This window comes from Acartia tonsa, chromosome 4 (genome assembly GCF_053477335.1).
Source record: "Acartia tonsa isolate MP-2025a chromosome 4, ASM5347733v1, whole genome shotgun sequence".
Taxonomy (NCBI): Eukaryota; Metazoa; Arthropoda; class Copepoda; order Calanoida; family Acartiidae; genus Acartia; species Acartia tonsa.
Window position 1 is genome coordinate 29,360,206 of NC_137263.1, and position 16,222 is coordinate 29,376,427.

Sequence of the window (16,222 nt, forward strand, 5' to 3'; positions counted from 1 at the left end):
CCGAACTACACTGTAACGGAGAATCATTTTGGTTCAGCGGTTAGAGAGATCCTTCGCTACAGACAAAAAAAGGCTTACTACTTTATATAATAGGATTTTGTAGTAATAGGATGATAAACAAATTAAAATAAAGCAATGACTCAAATAAGAAACTTCTTTAACACTTTGCCTTCATTCATTTTCTATCATAAAAAGAAATTGTTCTGTTTTATTACATTATCTGTCAGTCTACTAATGATAAAGAATCTATTTGTGCATACATTTTGAGAGGGAAAAAGAGATAGAAAAATATTTTCCAAAATAAAGTATGAAATTTTCTGCCAATTTTTTACATGGATTTTAAGATTCCCCTTTTTATTATTACGAACAAACTTTTAAAAATTCGTACTTTTATAATCTATTCCTGGATATTGTAAAGTATATTACCAACACAATAAATAAACTAATTAGGCCAGATATACAACTTCTTTTCTCATATATTCATTATATTGTGTTCATACAAAAAAGCTGATTGTTTAAAACCTTTTCACAAAACTACAACTTTTGCTTTGCAAGAAAAGATTTTATAAGCTACATAACTATAAGTATAATAAAAAAATGGAAAAAATGTTTATCTTTATGTAAATTTTATGTTAGAAATATCAAAATATAAATTTCAGCGGCCGCAGCTGTACTTGACAGCTGCCAGCCGCCGCAGTTGGCGATTGGCGAGAAAACGGCGGCGGATCTTTATGAAATTTTAATACGTTATGTAGACATGTAAGAAAAGCTTAAGTTTATGAAATCTCTAAGTCAAACATTGAGGCCACAGGAGCCTTTTAAAGATTTCTGGAGACCTGGAGGATCAGGACCTGCAGGATCATACCTGGAACCTGAAATTGACCTAAACACCTGTATTTAATATGAGGATGTACTACTAGAGGATATTTTAGTATTTTCGTAAGCTAAAATGCTTTGTTTAAGTCAAAAAAATATTTTTGCTCCTTATCTGGATGACCCTGCCAGGTTTGCTGGCATTCTGTGCACGCCAGGATGGAGATATTAAAAAAATTCCAACTCTCAGTTATGTGTCATACCCACACTTAAAAAGTCACACAATTAGGGCTCTTTATCTTTCACACACAGAAAATGGGTTTAAAAAAACAGGAGGGGGCGTTCAACGCTCCCCCCCCCCCCCCCGACCGTTAAGGGTTAAGTAAGTTTTAGTACGCAGGGGTTGGGCACATGGGAATAACTTACCCACCTCCTTCTTTTTTATTTATTTCAAATAAATTGATTTAGAGGAAGCTGTTTATAGTGCCTATAAAAAAATTACTTCATACTGGCCTACCATTGGTCAATTAAAATCTATACTGGTAATATTGGTAGTTTAATCTCTGCATTGGCCTATCATTGTTAATTTGTATTGTATAACGGCATTTTTTATAGGCACTATAACGAACTTTGATTGAGGGAAGTAAACACCCCCCCCCCCTTTGATGTGTATGTTGGTAACGATACCTGATAGTCAAGAATACTAAATCCCAGACCATTCTCCCCCTTGACGAGTTGAATCTCCAGAATTTCTTGTGACCAAACTATCCAGTCTCGACCCTCCTCCACAGATTTAGATCTCGACAAATTTACACTAAAAAAAAATAGTTTCAAATGCGCGAAACTATTCTAGAACTAACTTTGTCTGATTTTCCGTCCGTCCGTATTCATGATTAAAGTGGAATTGTTCTATTCACAACAATTTGACTCGGTAAGATTCATTATAGGTATTCATAAGAAGGAAATTTAACAGATTTTTGTCTAATTGTGCTAGTATATTCAACAACAAAAAATTCTTTAAAACTGTTGTTATTTGATTCAACCTTTAATTTGTCTTCCCTTTTCATAAAGATTAAAAAATTTAAATTATTCAAATTAACAATTATGTACTTTATGTTAAGGCCAAAAGGGTCTAGATGCTTATATGAGTATATTGTAAATATACTATATATAATTTCACATAGAATGAAAAATATTTATAGAAAGAAAGAGAGAGCTTTTGTTAAATTTTCTTAGTCCTCTCCCTACTAGCAAATTTAAAGAGTTAAAAAATGGGTCAAAAAAGGTTTTAGCTTACAATCTATAAAAATACAAAACTATAATTCTATTCAGTCACTATTATAAAAGGGATACTAAAGATTGGGAAACTTTAAAGAAAGAGTTGTTATCTAACATATACACTAATTCTGAGGGTACTCTAATATCATTTACTTTAATAGCGGTATACAACATTTCTCAGTCAGTGAGGGAAGCGGTTACTTATAGAGATTTTAAAAAACTTACAGTAGCTACTGTGCTTCAAATAAATGTACCTTGGTTTTAGTTCAGGAGATGTGGCATCCGTCACCGCTAAATTTAGATCACTTTTTGCCTGAAAATAAATATAACATGTATTAAGAACAGAGAGAGATTAAATAAGGGAAAACAGTTAGAAACAATTTTGCCTGAATTGTAGGTTATATAGAGTGTGCAGAACGATTTTTGGTACAAAAGAATTGTTCTTTTATTTCATTTCCATAAAATAACTGTGTATTTTGCTTTATCTAAATAAAAAAGAAAACCGGCCCAATAATACATAACCTAATATTATCAATAAAAAAAAATATCTTTTGTTTCTTTTCCAAAAATTTAGTTTGCATTTCTTGGCTTACACTGTCTATTTTTATCTATTGAACTCGGCTAATAGAAATATTTCCATTGATTCAAGAGTCTTTTATAATATTTTTATATTAAGCAATTTTTACATTCTTTTGTGCACATTTTCCACAGGATGAACATTGAACAACCTTTTTGCAATAAAATTAGGAAATAGGGGGTAAATAACTAAACATATAAGTACTGTAGAAAATCTGACCCTATCATCATGGCATTCACCCCGAGGATATTTTGAGTTGTGAACCCACCCCCTTGAGGCTGTTTGACCCAACACAAAACTTGGTTTGGTCTTTTTTCTTATTTAATTGTTGGTTTTAAGTTAGTTATATCTTTAGGATTTTACTTATCTATTAAATATTTTATAGCCATCCTATTTTTTTCTTAAAATAAGAAATTCCGAGACACCTTTGCTATATTCTGAGAAAATATTATAAATCAACATTTGCTGCCATTTGACCAATTTTTCAGTGAAATTGGGATGGGGCATTTCATTTCTTTGTACTTTGGGTACTAATGTTAATACCTTTTGGAACCAGAACAAACAAAACGCTAAATTTGTTAAGTCCAGCCGACCAAACTCAATATAATCATCACGATTTCTAGCAGAAAAAAAACAAAGAGACCAGTAGGTTGCAGGTAAATTCCGTAAAGGTGTGAGTTTTAAGGCTTAAAAACAGTAGTAGAACGATAATATTCACTAAATATGTATATTCCTTGTTGAAAAGAACTGTAGACAAAAAAATTTAAGAAATCGGAAAATTCATCGAATGCTTTGCTAATGTCAAACTGACAATAAGAACAAAATTGACAATTATAAAAAAAAATATTTTCTAATCTTGTATTTACATTGAATTAATTGCCCATTGTCCCATTTCCCTGCAAATTTTAACACATAAACACACGCTGTGTTTTCTATAAAACCTTAGTTCCACGCTACTCCTGGCCATTGTTTAATTTTTTCTCAGTGTGAAAGTAAAACTAAGTCTAGACTACCAAATAATAATTTAAAAATCCAGAAACATTAAGTATAATACTTCTTGAAATTATAGAAATAGTGCTTTTATAAATAGTCCAGAGAAAGCTTCTTTCGCAGTTGTAGTCTTCTACAGCTGCAAGGAGCGCAGAAGAAGTCCCGTTTTTTAATCTATAGCCAAGTAGAACCCTAAAGGTTACAATGTGTTTTTTCGTGTTTAGCCATGCATTTGTACAGATAATTGTTAAGAATTAAAGGATTCTCTTTTAATACATTTAACGCCTACCTTAAAAATAGATGCTTGTTTTACATTGTGTACATTTTCTTCATTTTCTCTATATGCAGTTTCATCCTTAAGAAAAAAATAGTTGTTTCTTCAAACAAACTTCTATTTGATATACATAGATTGAAAAAAGCAAAGTAAATATGGAAAAAAAGATTGGGATTACTTATTTCAAGTGGATGATAAAAAAGATAGCAAATATGTATTACTGTAAGTCCTTAGAAACAACTCATTTCAATCCCTAGTTAGATTTAACACAAAATTATTTTCCTGTTAAATGGTAGGTTATTCTCAGTTTTTTGACTAGACGATAAAAATAGTATTTAATGTTTCTATGCAAACGATTTAGTATATAATTTGAAATATATATTTTTAATCGAGGATTTTTTAAGATTTATCCTAAAACCATCATATGACAAGAAGTGTTCTAGCGGTAGAGAGATCTTAAATTTCATCCGGGGATATCTGTTAAGTTGCAATTTTATGACAAAGTTTTTTTGCGTAGAATTATGAAACTTTTTCTACCGAAAGAAATATATTTTCAGGATGTGTCATCATTTCCCAATGAATAACAAGAGCTCAAATTGTTATTACCAACATCATCATATTATTACTATCTCAAAAAAAAGGTTTATCAGTCTTCACCTCAATATGAAAGTATCAGAAGCAAAAAAAATTGAATGTAATAAAAATATATTATCTATTCAATCAATCATTAATATACAAGTTTCTTAAAAATAATATAGCTCAAATTACATATTTGGATTTATATTTCCTGTTATATATTCTAAGATTATGCTAAACTGATTTTGGCTTTTTATAAAATATAATGATTGTATTTTTATCTTTCCATATTTGTAGTTATGGCAGTTCTATTGCACTGGTTTATGTGCGAAAATTATGGCACACTTCTTTTCATACAAATTTACACATGTCCACAAAAACAAAACATTTGTTTCATTCCCGGAAAAAGAAAAATTATTATTTTGCAACAGAAGAAAAATAATTGTAAGCAAAAAGGGCCATATATTTACATATTGTCTTGGTAGTAATGCAGCCACTATTTAAGGTCTTTACGTAGGTAAGGTTGATGAACAAAATAATTCTTACCTTTCTAAAATTGTCACCTGACGAATTTCGGGTTCTGAAAAAAAAAATAATAAATACGTTGTTCGTCTTTTTTAACATCTGTCTAAAATGGTTGTGAAATTGAAATAGGTATCTCAGGACATAAAGCTATATACTATTTCTAAAAGAGTTTTTTTTAAGAAAGTCACTGTTCATTAAAAAAATACCTAAATAAATTTATATTAATTTTTATTGTCAACTATATATTTTTAAATAATAATTTAATACAAAAAATGCAATAATTTAAAAATTTTAAATAGATTTTTTAATAGCTGGTAATTTAAAAAAATAAATTATTGTATTTTTCTTGTGCACGACTAAGTCTTTTATATTTATATTAAGCCTTACATTTCTTGGTTTTATAAACTTCAATTATAGAAGGATTTAGAATTGACAAAATAATAGAGAAGCTGTTTGTATTATATTATATGTACTATCAGTAACTATAAACTTTATATGGATGGATATGGATAAAGTTATATCAAAATATACTAATTGAATTTAGTATATATTTATTATTCATACTTTGACAATCTATTTTGATTAAAGGCATTTCTTGATTTGTTATATATTTTAATTATATATGACTGTTTAGAATCATTGATAAATTTTCGGATTTTAAGATAAACAGACAGTGAAATAATTCTTGAAAGAGAAAGAAGACAAGGGGACATGTGGATAGACATAAAAGAAGAGTAGAAATGACATTGAAAATATTAACAAGAAACAAGTATATAAAAATAAATAACTGTAATGAAAAAAAAAACTGACTGGCAGAAAAGCAGTTAGTTAAATATAAAAACAGACAGCTATAAATACATATTAACTGACAATTTGCAGTACAGAATATCTATTACACAGATAAAAATAAAAACATGCAAAAATATTTAAGCATGATTGATTGATATCTTGAGAATATTTGCAGAGTTAAAACTGCCCATTAAAAGTTTTATAAATTGGACACAATCTTTGGATATCTCAGCTAAAGTCTAAAAACTTTTCACAGCCAGAAAGATGGAAAACAATTTCCATAACTCAAACATCGATTGAAAACTATTCAATTTTTGCATTTTAAGAATATCTAATTTTTCTTCATATAACAGTGTTCTAAAGAAAAAAATAAAATGGGTAAATTTGAAACTGGGTGCTTTAAAACCTACCTGTGTACATTTGATAAAGTGTGACAGACAGACAGAACATTGTTTTAAAGGTCCTTAGACCAAACAAATAACAAGAAAGCACTAAGAAAAACTTTAATTGTTGGGAAAGGTAGAAAATTACAAAGCAACACATGTAATTTTCTATTTTAATATTATTTTTTATTGACAATAAACTCGTCGCATAAAATCCGTAAAGGTACCTGTGCTTATATTTCCCGTCATCCTGTTCATAATCGTCCAGTCTCTTCAGTATTGGCAGCTCACACCTCTTGTCTGTTCCAGGTACAGACTGGTTCTGGTGATCACGTGACCAGTCACAGGTATAGGTTGGTGTGCACAGCTGATCATCAAGAGAATTCGTGCTGATCAGCCGGAGAGGTGATATTTGACCTAATGTCAACACATTTTTTTAATGTCTCTTAAAATTTAAAGGAGGAAGGACATCAAATGTTAAAATAGTAGAGCAAAGATCTAGATTAAGATTATGTTTTAGATAAAAAGAAAACAATGGCAAATACGTCCAAATAAACAAAGCTTCAATAAATAGATTATAATTCATCAGTTTTTATGAAATATTAGATAAATATATCATCCACTCAATCAAAAAAAGTATTGATCCCTGGCTGAGTTGGAGTCGCCTGCTGATCAGAGAATGTTTGATCGTCTTCATCTGCGTCAGCATAAACAATTTCTTCATCATCATCTGCATAAAGTATGTCCTGGTCTTCAATGTTAAACTCAAGAGGAGCAACTTGCAACACTGGGGAATCTGGACATCTAGAATTTGATTTTCATAAGACAAAAGGATGACAAAATTTAGTAATAGAGTAATCAACAAAACAATGCCCGACAAACCTACAAAATTAATTTGTTTGTATTAATTCTAAGTTTGGTTAGACCCAAAAGGAATTTTTCCCCCGGAAAAAAACATTGTTTTCAAAAACAACAACAAAAAAATAAGGGGTTCTTTGTATCACCTTTAAGTTCGTTGGTTTAGACTGCTTATTTTTTTTCCATTAAGAAACTCAAAATTAACAATTGCTATTAAATTTACAAACAAAACTCTATATCCTCTACAATAACTCTTATTATAACATTCCTCTTTTAATTTTGCTTTTCTATATAATCAAAATATCAAAGCTCATAAATAATTACCTCAGTAAAGTTAGGGAAGTTTCTCCATGGTCTCTTGAACTACTTTAAAATATCAATAAGAAGATGTTTTTAATCGCCATTTCCATGACATTTTAAATTTAAAATACCAACAATATTAACTTAACATATCTTATATTAGCTTAGTTTCTTTCAATTTAATTGAGATATAGGTACCCTTTATTTGTTTCACATACACAAACATAATTCATATTTTTCTGATTAAACAAAATAAATAATATTTATTACACAGTACCTTACAAACAGAGTATTTCTACAAAACAAATAATATTTTTTGTTGTCATAAAAATTAGCTAAAACAAGTTGCACTTCGTCTAGTGCCCAAAGTCCAAGACAGCCATAAAATGAATTTTAGATCCATTGTCCTATCCCCTTTATCCGCAGATTTGGTAGTTCTTTACTTTTATTTAATTATGTTAGGTTATGTTATGTAGGGAATTCCCACATGGCTAGGGTACAGCAGATATGCGCTACAAGCTTAGGCATATTGATAAAAAAAATTATATGAATTTAAATAAGGGGAAGGTAGGGTTATAAAAAAATAAGTTGTAAAGATTGAACACAAATAAATGTATAAGTACTGCAGCATTAATATTGCATATCTGCAAATATCTTATTCATATTTTATACTTTATTACCGTATAGATTTATTATTTTATATGTTGCTAATACATTCTTAATGCGATATAAATAATTTCTATGTTTGTACTGTACAATCTTCGCACACCAATTTCCAGGAAAATTACAAATATTATCATCTTTATTGTGGTGACAGATACCCAGTAGTACAAGAATGTATACAAATTTAACAAATAAAATTTCAAATAACCAATGAAATACTGTTTTGAAAGTTATATTAGATAATCTCTTTGTTATGTATAGTTTAACCTTTCAAAAAGAATGTTCGCAAATATTGAGAAAAAAACATATCTGCACTGTAAATAATATGTATTGTACAAAATCGGACCCTGAATTTGTCTGTCACATATTTTCCACTTCTAAATAAAAGAAATAAATCAGCGGCTGAGCTGGAAAATATCCTAAAACCTTCCTTGGACCTATGTGATGTATTTATAGTTTAAAATTAGGAAATTTTCAATATTTGCTGATATTCTGTTTAGTAGACAATCATACCCATTTATCAAAGGTAGGTACACCCAAACTCAAAGCCCTGTGCACGTAATTAAATATAATATAATCTTTGATTTAATATTATTATTAGGAACATTTTAGATTTTTTTTAAAAGTAAATATAATTCACATTTATTATCATCAAAAATTTATCTTTATTATTATGTGGTGTGATTTAAAAAACAGACATTCCATATATACAGAGTTTTTTTAAAGAATTATTGATATTTTATTTTCCTTTTTGAGACAATGACACTACATTTCTCTAGAACAGCCACGTCCTGAAAAAAAAAATATTATCAAATTATTTTCAGATGATTTTCAGAGTACTAGAACTTTTTAGCATGGCCTGTGTATCTTTTTATCTAAGAAATAAAAATTTCTGCTATTTTGGTACAGTTGCTAAGCCTGCTTGTTATATCAAAGTAAGAAAAAAAAATAATACCACGAAATTTAGCATAAATGGTTTTTTATGGTTTAATTAAATGATGGAACAATAGCTTATCATATAATCATTTAAGATATTGGTATCAATTATAGATAAATAAATTCAAATGAATAAAAAAATTGGATCTACTGCAGTTCACGGTAAAATATTGCTGGTAAGCAATATTTCCAAAAATCTATGAATTTTATAGGCTGCTAGCTGCCAAATCATGCCCGCACACTGTTTTAAGCGGCATAAGAAGGCCTACAAATAACCTGGAATAGCCATAAATCAATTTTCATACTTATCTCGCAGTGCAGATAAATGCGCGAAAAAGACCTATTTTACGCGTTTTCTCTTCAGTGAAGCTTTCCCTGTGCATAATTGGATCTTGGCTATTCCAGATTATTTGTAGGCCTTCTTATGCAGCTGAAAATGGTGTGCGGGTATGATCTGTACGATCAGCCGTTTGGCAGCTAGCAGCCTTTAAAATTCATAGATTTTTGGAAATATTGCTAACCAGCAATACTTTACCTTGAACTGCAGTAGATCCAAAGAATTGTATCACCCTTGTAACAGAATTAATTATCCCTTTGGTATTTCAAATTTAACTTACACTTAAAGAAGAATGTTGAATAATGATCTCAGTATCATCTTGGAAATCAGTGAGGGGGTCAGGTGAGAGAACAGCTGAGCTACAGGTGCTACATATAGGCTTGCATGAACATCCTCTGCAGCTGCACTGGGTGGCCTGACACGTGCTAGCCGAGCTTACTCCTTGCCCACAACCCTGTTTATCACACTTAAATGAGTCTTTGAAAGGAATTTAAATAAATTGCTACAGCTTCTATTTTAGCCTAAGTGTCAGAATATATCATTAAGTAACAGTCTGTGTGTTTCTTTGTACTAAAAGAACTCGCTAGACAGAAATAGTTCTCCTTTGCATCGTAGCTTCTCATATGGCCTATGAAGATATAAATCATTTTTAAGGAGGGTGCTATAACCCCCCCGAGAAAAATTACCCCTAGAAAAAAATGACAAACCACCCCCCCCCAAAAAAAAAAATCTCTATGTACTGAAACCCTAAGAAATCAAAGAAAAAATATATTTAAGTGTACACTCCTGATGACTGCAGCCTGCTGTACAGGTACTAGCTCGGCTGCCTGGCATATGCTCACAGCCGCCAGGGCAAGTACTGGCACGGCCACTGCCAGGTTGATGAAGACAGCCTGGCGGACAGGTACTGGCACGGCTTCCCGGCATATGGTCGCAGCCTCCAAGGCAAGTACTGGTTCGGCCGCTGCCTGGCTGGTGAAGACATCCAGGTGGACAGGTACTGGCACGGCTGCTGCCTGGCTTGCTATGATCACATCCAGTAAGACAACAATCATCTTTGCTAATATCTATTCTGCTTGAATCATTTTCGGATCCGAGTCTAAATTCTTTTCCAGCCAAAGAGTCGGCCCCATCTTCTGAATAACCAAAAACTGGATCCTGAAATTAAATCTTTATATGCAACTATAATAAATTATTTAGATATTGGGTTAGGTTAAGTAATTGTTATAATAGTCTCGCAGGAATATTACTCTGTAGGGATAGCTTTGATAGGTTTGAGTGAAATGGCCAATATTGCTGAACGCGCGGGTGTGTGGATGCAAATATCTGACAGACCTGTGAGCTAAATGATGAATCCTGCAGCACAGATTTGTGTCCAGGGGATTCTTTCAATTCCATTTCACTTGATGATGTATACACTTCACTACAACTTTCTTCAGAGCGACCCCGGCCTCCCTAAACAAGAAAACGCATTAAAGTTATAGTTAATTAAGTATTTGATGTTTTGATCTCTTTAACAGCATGAAAGGTAGGACTAACATTCTATAATTTTGCAGGGTACACTAGCTATCTAAAGAAGGCGTCTTAACTTTTTTGCTTTTTATTTAGAATAGCTAGCCGGTGCATTTAATACGTAGTAGATGTAAAATTTTCCATATAATTCAGATATGCAATCGGTTTTTTTGTAGACCTCTTATTTTTAAAGTAACTTAAGTTTTTTTTAAAAATAATTAAGTCGGTTTTAAGGTACTAAAACGCAACAAAATAAAAGAAGAAAATTGCCAGTATGAACAAAAATAGTAAAATCTTTAATTTGACACCTTACTTTTAAATTCTGTTGAGTAATTATTGTAAGTATCACCATTTTTATTGTAGTATCTATTGTATATATTGTATGAACATTATCCTTTTTTTTGTCAATTCTATTGGTTAAGTTTTGAGTTGAAGCTTTTTGATTTGTCAATTTTTGATATTTTTGATTGGCTAGTTTAATAGTTACAATTAAGTGTTGCCTGTAAAAATATAATATTTTAGGCCATTTTTATTTTTTAAAGTTTTTACTTTTTACCTCCCAAAAATAAGAGGTCTACAAAAAAAAAACGATTGCATATCTGAATTCTATGAAAAATTTTACATCTACTACGTATTAAAAGCACCGGCTAGCTATTCTAAATAAAAAGCAAAAAAGTTAAGACGCCTTCTTTACGAATTTAGCTAATAGTTACAAGCAAACGATTGAGCGGACGGGCACATACAATAGAAAACCATTGCTTGTAATAATATACATACAAGTATTGTTGAAGTATGTACACGTAAAATATTGTATTTGTTCATCAAGATTCAAACCTTTGTTCTCAGGGACAAACTTTTATTCAAACTTTCAAACAATATGGGTGTTCTTCCAGAATAAAAAAAAAATATTTTCTTAAAAATTAGCAAATACCCGGGATATACAGAAGGTCAAATCAGAAAAAATAAATAGTATGAAACCATCCTATAACCTGTTTGAAGCCTCCCTAAAAAGGAAAACGCTTTTTTGAGCTACAGATAAAAACAACTATCTTATATGATAGAATGTTGCTTAATTGGTTGCTTACAAACGATGGTTTTATTTAAGATTAATGTAGAAACTATGTTAGTCTAAAAATTAGACTGACATCATTTCCCCCAGTAGTTTGGGCAGAACAGGACGACATTTCAAATTATATGTAGGTTATAATAATCCCAACGCCAAGAAACTTTGCCAATTCACTGTAAAAACAAGGATGAAAACATCCATAAGTAGCGAAGCAAAAATAAATCATTAACGAACGAACGGATAAAGTGAGTTGTAAAGCAAATGTTAAGTTGTCTAGAAAATCACGAAACTTTTAACATAAAAACAAATATGTATGTCTTTTGTAGCATGACCGACGGACCAAGTAAGTTGTATTCTGGATTCCCTTTGGAAAGGGTATCTTCAACAATATGAATTAGAAGTCTCTCTTAAAATCACATCTCTCTTATAGCGTTATGGATTCAAGGACAGACAGAGTACCTGAATTACAGAGGAGCTTTGCTAATAAAAATGGATATTGTCAAAAACTAGTGATTCTGAGATGGACCGAAAAATTTAAATCAAAAATCACTATAAAGTCTATAAACACTTTAACATACAAAAACATGTTCAAAATATAATTCTACTTATTATAAAAGTTTCCTTAATATGATAAAAATAATTTTGCAAATTAACTAAGAGAAAAATAGATATTGCAACTTCAAAGCAAGAGAAAAATAAACAAAGCATACAGGGTGCTCTATTTAAATAATCTTATATAAAAACCTTTGAAAATAAAAGAAATGCAAAAAATTAACTTCCCAAAAAAATATTTAATCAAAGAAACTAACAAATAAAGTAGGAGATTGACGATTTCCCTTCACCCCCTTCCTTCAAGTGGACCTAGAGACTTCTTGGGGCATAGTCGCTAGTTATAAATAAATTAATGATTGAAAAAATATAAATTTTCTTCTCTTTTAAGCATTTATTACAGTTTGAAATATGGGACAATAATGCACCCTGTTGTTCAGCAGAAACATTTAATCTATTTTAGGTAAAATATTTACTAGAAACAACAAAATCCTAATAATAAGAAGAAAATTGTAAAGACTGAAGAATGTTACCACAGTGAGAAAACTGGAATTTATAATTTTAGTAACAAAGCCTCTCTATGATCAACTTTGTATGTCCGTCCGTCAGTCCATAACGCTATTGGGGAAATGAGATATTCTTACCTACTATTGATGGTTTATGGATAAATAGTCTGACTGTTGTTCTGCCATCAGTAAATCATATTTAAGGTAGTTTCATGAAAAACTTTAAAGAAAACTTGTAAAGTATTAAAACAATTTTTTTCTCTTATTAAGAATTTGTGGGAGCTCCTTGGGCATGCAATTTGAACTTTGAATTAATAAACTGAATTTTCTCAAATATGAGATTTCTATGAATTTTCTGGTTGCCAGAAATAAAATCTTTATATAAGATTGAAATTTCCAACTAAATTCTTACAACAATAAACTGGTATCCATAGGACTTATCCAACTTAACCTAATCTAAGGTATCTAATGACTTTTTTTTAATGAAATCCTAAAAGCGTACAATCCTTTATATATACTAAACCTGTAACTGTTGAAACTTGAGTCCACCAGGATATCTGCAAAGCTTTAAGTAAACTGTTTTGCCAGTTCGTTTCAACAATTCCACAGCCTCCTGCAAACAGTATTCATTATATATAAGTAACAGGATATCTCTCTATCTGTGTTTATGTCTGAATGTGTGCAGTAAAGGATCTCGTTATATCACTGGCTGATATGGTTCTCATTTACAGTAAAGCTTTTTATAGGTCTAGGCTTTTAACTATTTTGGGGGATGGAACCTCCACACTGCCAAGAGAAATCGCCCCTATAAATGAATAACCCCAACCACTCAAAAAAATTTACTTTATCTTTTAAGAACTAAAATTGTAAATGTGAAGGGGATCAAGCGCTCCTAGAGGCTTCTAGGGGCGTAGATGCCAGTATGTACACATAGTCACGTGTTTTTCTTGTTGTTCTATCAAATCAGCTACTCTACTCTATAAACAAAACAATATGGCCTAGAATAGAGTTAAATTAAGATTATATTACCTGGTTTGTGTAGCTGGAAAGTTCTTCTCCATTTACCTGAAAAAAAATTAATCCTTTTTTATAAAGTAGTAAGCTTTTTTGGCTGTAGCGAAGGATCTCACTAACGGCTAAACCAGTATGGTACTCCTATATAGTGAAACTGAAAATAGGTCCAGGGAAGGTTTTAAACAATTTTGGGGAAGGGTACCCCCACCCTTCCAAGAGAAATCGCCATTTTAAAAAATTACCCCTCCCCCTCCCAAAAGAAATATATTTTTAACATTTAAAAAAAAAAAAAAAAATTGACTGTGGGGGTGGACCTCAGCCCTTCGACATTTGCAACGAAATATACAGGAAATTTAATTAAGGGATACAATGATGTAAAATAAGTCTCTGAAAATTATACAAACAAACAAATTAAAATGAATTGTAGCTTTGTTTTGGAAATATTTTATGCAAATTTGTCTTAATTCGTATACACCTTCGCCTCATGTTCAATGTACATATTTTTTCACATTATCATTACTTAAGGATTTATAGAATTTTACTTTTGAAGCTTAACATCAAAGATGAAATTTTCATTTGGTAATACATATTAGTATATTTTTTTTCAGCAATACAATATTAAAAAAGATCTTTTTAAAATTTAGTTTAGGTATTTTATGTACATGGAAGATTATTTCCAATAGTAGCGAAGCTGTTTGAATTAATATATAATTAATTGTAACAAAATTAGGCCAAAATTAAAAGTGTTTCAGTTTTACGCATTTTTTATACATTTTTGTATGTTTTATCAAAGGTTTATAATTACTGTGCATGCCACACTATTGAAGTGTATAAAATTCAGCTAAAACACAGTGCGTTCGAAGGTGCTTTGACTTTTGTGTCAGAAACTAAATTGGGACATAGTGCATTTCATTACCCTAGGTTAGGTAACTTCATTTCACTTTTCCATAAAATCTAAAATGCAGCCGTTTTTTGAGAAAATTTTTAATTTTCATCCCCTAGGAGTTATCGTATAATCATGACAAGAAAAGCAAAGGTTAATCATTTAAAATTTTGAACAGCTTTGCTTTTATAATGTTTTCATAAAACCACTCCTGAAGTGAGTTGATTCATGGCCATTTTTATCAGTTGCTTTGCTAAGGTCACGGAAATTCAGCCTTAAATAAATCATATATAGAGAGGTTTCATGAAAGACTTCATAAAAGCAAAGTCGTTCAAAATTTTATATAAATAATCTTTGCTTTTCTTGTCATAATTATGCGGTAACTCCTAGGGGATGAAATTTTCAAATCTAATTTTCTCAAAAACGGCTGCATTTTAGATTTGAAATTTAGGGTAATGAAATGCACTATGTCCCAATTTAGGTTCTCACACAAAAGTCAAAGCACCTTTGAGCGCACTGTGAAAATGTTACAAACTAAGCAAAGTTTTATTCAAAGCTATTCTAAATGCCACAAATTTTATGAACACTGAACAAACTTTAAATTTAGAGCTCCAATTTTGTGTTATTTACTGCATATAGCGCTGTTTCAAATTTAGTATTATTCAAATACTGTATTGTTTTAATGGAAGTATATTTAAACACTTACATTTGAAAATGATTATAAAACAAATTATGTTAAATAAAATCAAAAAGTTAACCTCAAAAGTAAAAATGCAATCATATTTAACACGCTTCTATTGGTCATTACCTAATGACTTAACGACCAGTTTGAATATATATACCTGTATAACTTGATCATTTGGTTTGATATTTCCCTGTACATCAGCCACGCTCCCTTCCACAACTCCCTTCACAAATATTCCACACAGTGACGCTAAAATAAAAATACTCATATCAATCAGATTTCAAATTTAAACATAAAAGTAAGAAATGCATTTATTATTTGAACAATTATTAATAAACGTTTCTTCTCATCTGTTGCATAAAATAACACACGCGGGAAGAGGTTGTGGGGGGGGGTGTCAATGCCTTCCTTTTCTTTTTTCACCCCCTTCAAAAACTGGCAAAACCTTGTGCACACCACTAGTTTATGAAAGATTTTAAACGAATGACATCATAACGATGGCAAAAGTGGCAGACACAAAATCAAAATATAAAAAATATCTTTCTGTTGTTTTTAGTTTTTGATTTCTATTTGCTTTTCAGGGCAGAATAATATTGTTTTCAGCGTTGCAAAATTTACATTTTGCGATCTGTTGTTAATTGACATTAAGCTGTGTTACTAATAAAACTCCCTATAAGAGTTGATGACAGCGGCGTGCACAGGATTTAG

At 30.7% G+C, this 16,222-nt stretch overlaps 2 protein-coding genes across 4 annotated transcripts in view; both read right to left on the bottom strand.

The window, feature by feature from the left end:
* LOC145315420 (multiple PDZ domain protein-like) overlaps nucleotides 1-9,946 on the bottom strand; it is a 45,097-nt gene extending 35,151 nt beyond the window's left edge. Inside the window, exons 1-10 of the mRNA XM_080155402.1 lie at nucleotides 9,928-9,946; nucleotides 9,580-9,776; nucleotides 8,774-8,817; nucleotides 7,388-7,426; nucleotides 6,851-7,009; nucleotides 6,433-6,621; nucleotides 5,055-5,088; nucleotides 3,948-4,013; nucleotides 2,346-2,404; nucleotides 1,501-1,627 (exon numbers count right to left, since the gene is read on the bottom strand). Of these exons, the coding sequence (XP_080011528.1) occupies nucleotides 1,501-1,627; nucleotides 2,346-2,404; nucleotides 3,948-4,013; nucleotides 5,055-5,088; nucleotides 6,433-6,621; nucleotides 6,851-7,009; nucleotides 7,388-7,426; nucleotides 8,774-8,817; nucleotides 9,580-9,776; nucleotides 9,928-9,946 (933 nt within the window). The remainder of the gene's footprint in view (nucleotides 1-1,500; nucleotides 1,628-2,345; nucleotides 2,405-3,947; nucleotides 4,014-5,054; nucleotides 5,089-6,432; nucleotides 6,622-6,850; nucleotides 7,010-7,387; nucleotides 7,427-8,773; nucleotides 8,818-9,579; nucleotides 9,777-9,927) is intronic.
* Nucleotides 9,947-10,027: 81 nt separating this feature from the next.
* Nucleotides 10,028-16,222, bottom strand: part of LOC145316683 (uncharacterized) — a 28,893-nt gene continuing 22,698 nt past the window's right edge. For all 3 annotated transcript variants that reach the window (XM_080157354.1, XM_080157352.1, XM_080157353.1), the window contains exons 12-16: nucleotides 15,672-15,763; nucleotides 13,962-13,997; nucleotides 13,456-13,545; nucleotides 10,635-10,754; nucleotides 10,028-10,457 (exon numbers count right to left, since the gene is read on the bottom strand). In XM_080157354.1, coding sequence (XP_080013480.1) covers nucleotides 10,047-10,457; nucleotides 10,635-10,754; nucleotides 13,456-13,545; nucleotides 13,962-13,997; nucleotides 15,672-15,763 — 749 coding nt within the window. In that variant the 3' untranslated portion in view covers nucleotides 10,028-10,046. The remainder of the gene's footprint in view (nucleotides 10,458-10,634; nucleotides 10,755-13,455; nucleotides 13,546-13,961; nucleotides 13,998-15,671; nucleotides 15,764-16,222) is intronic.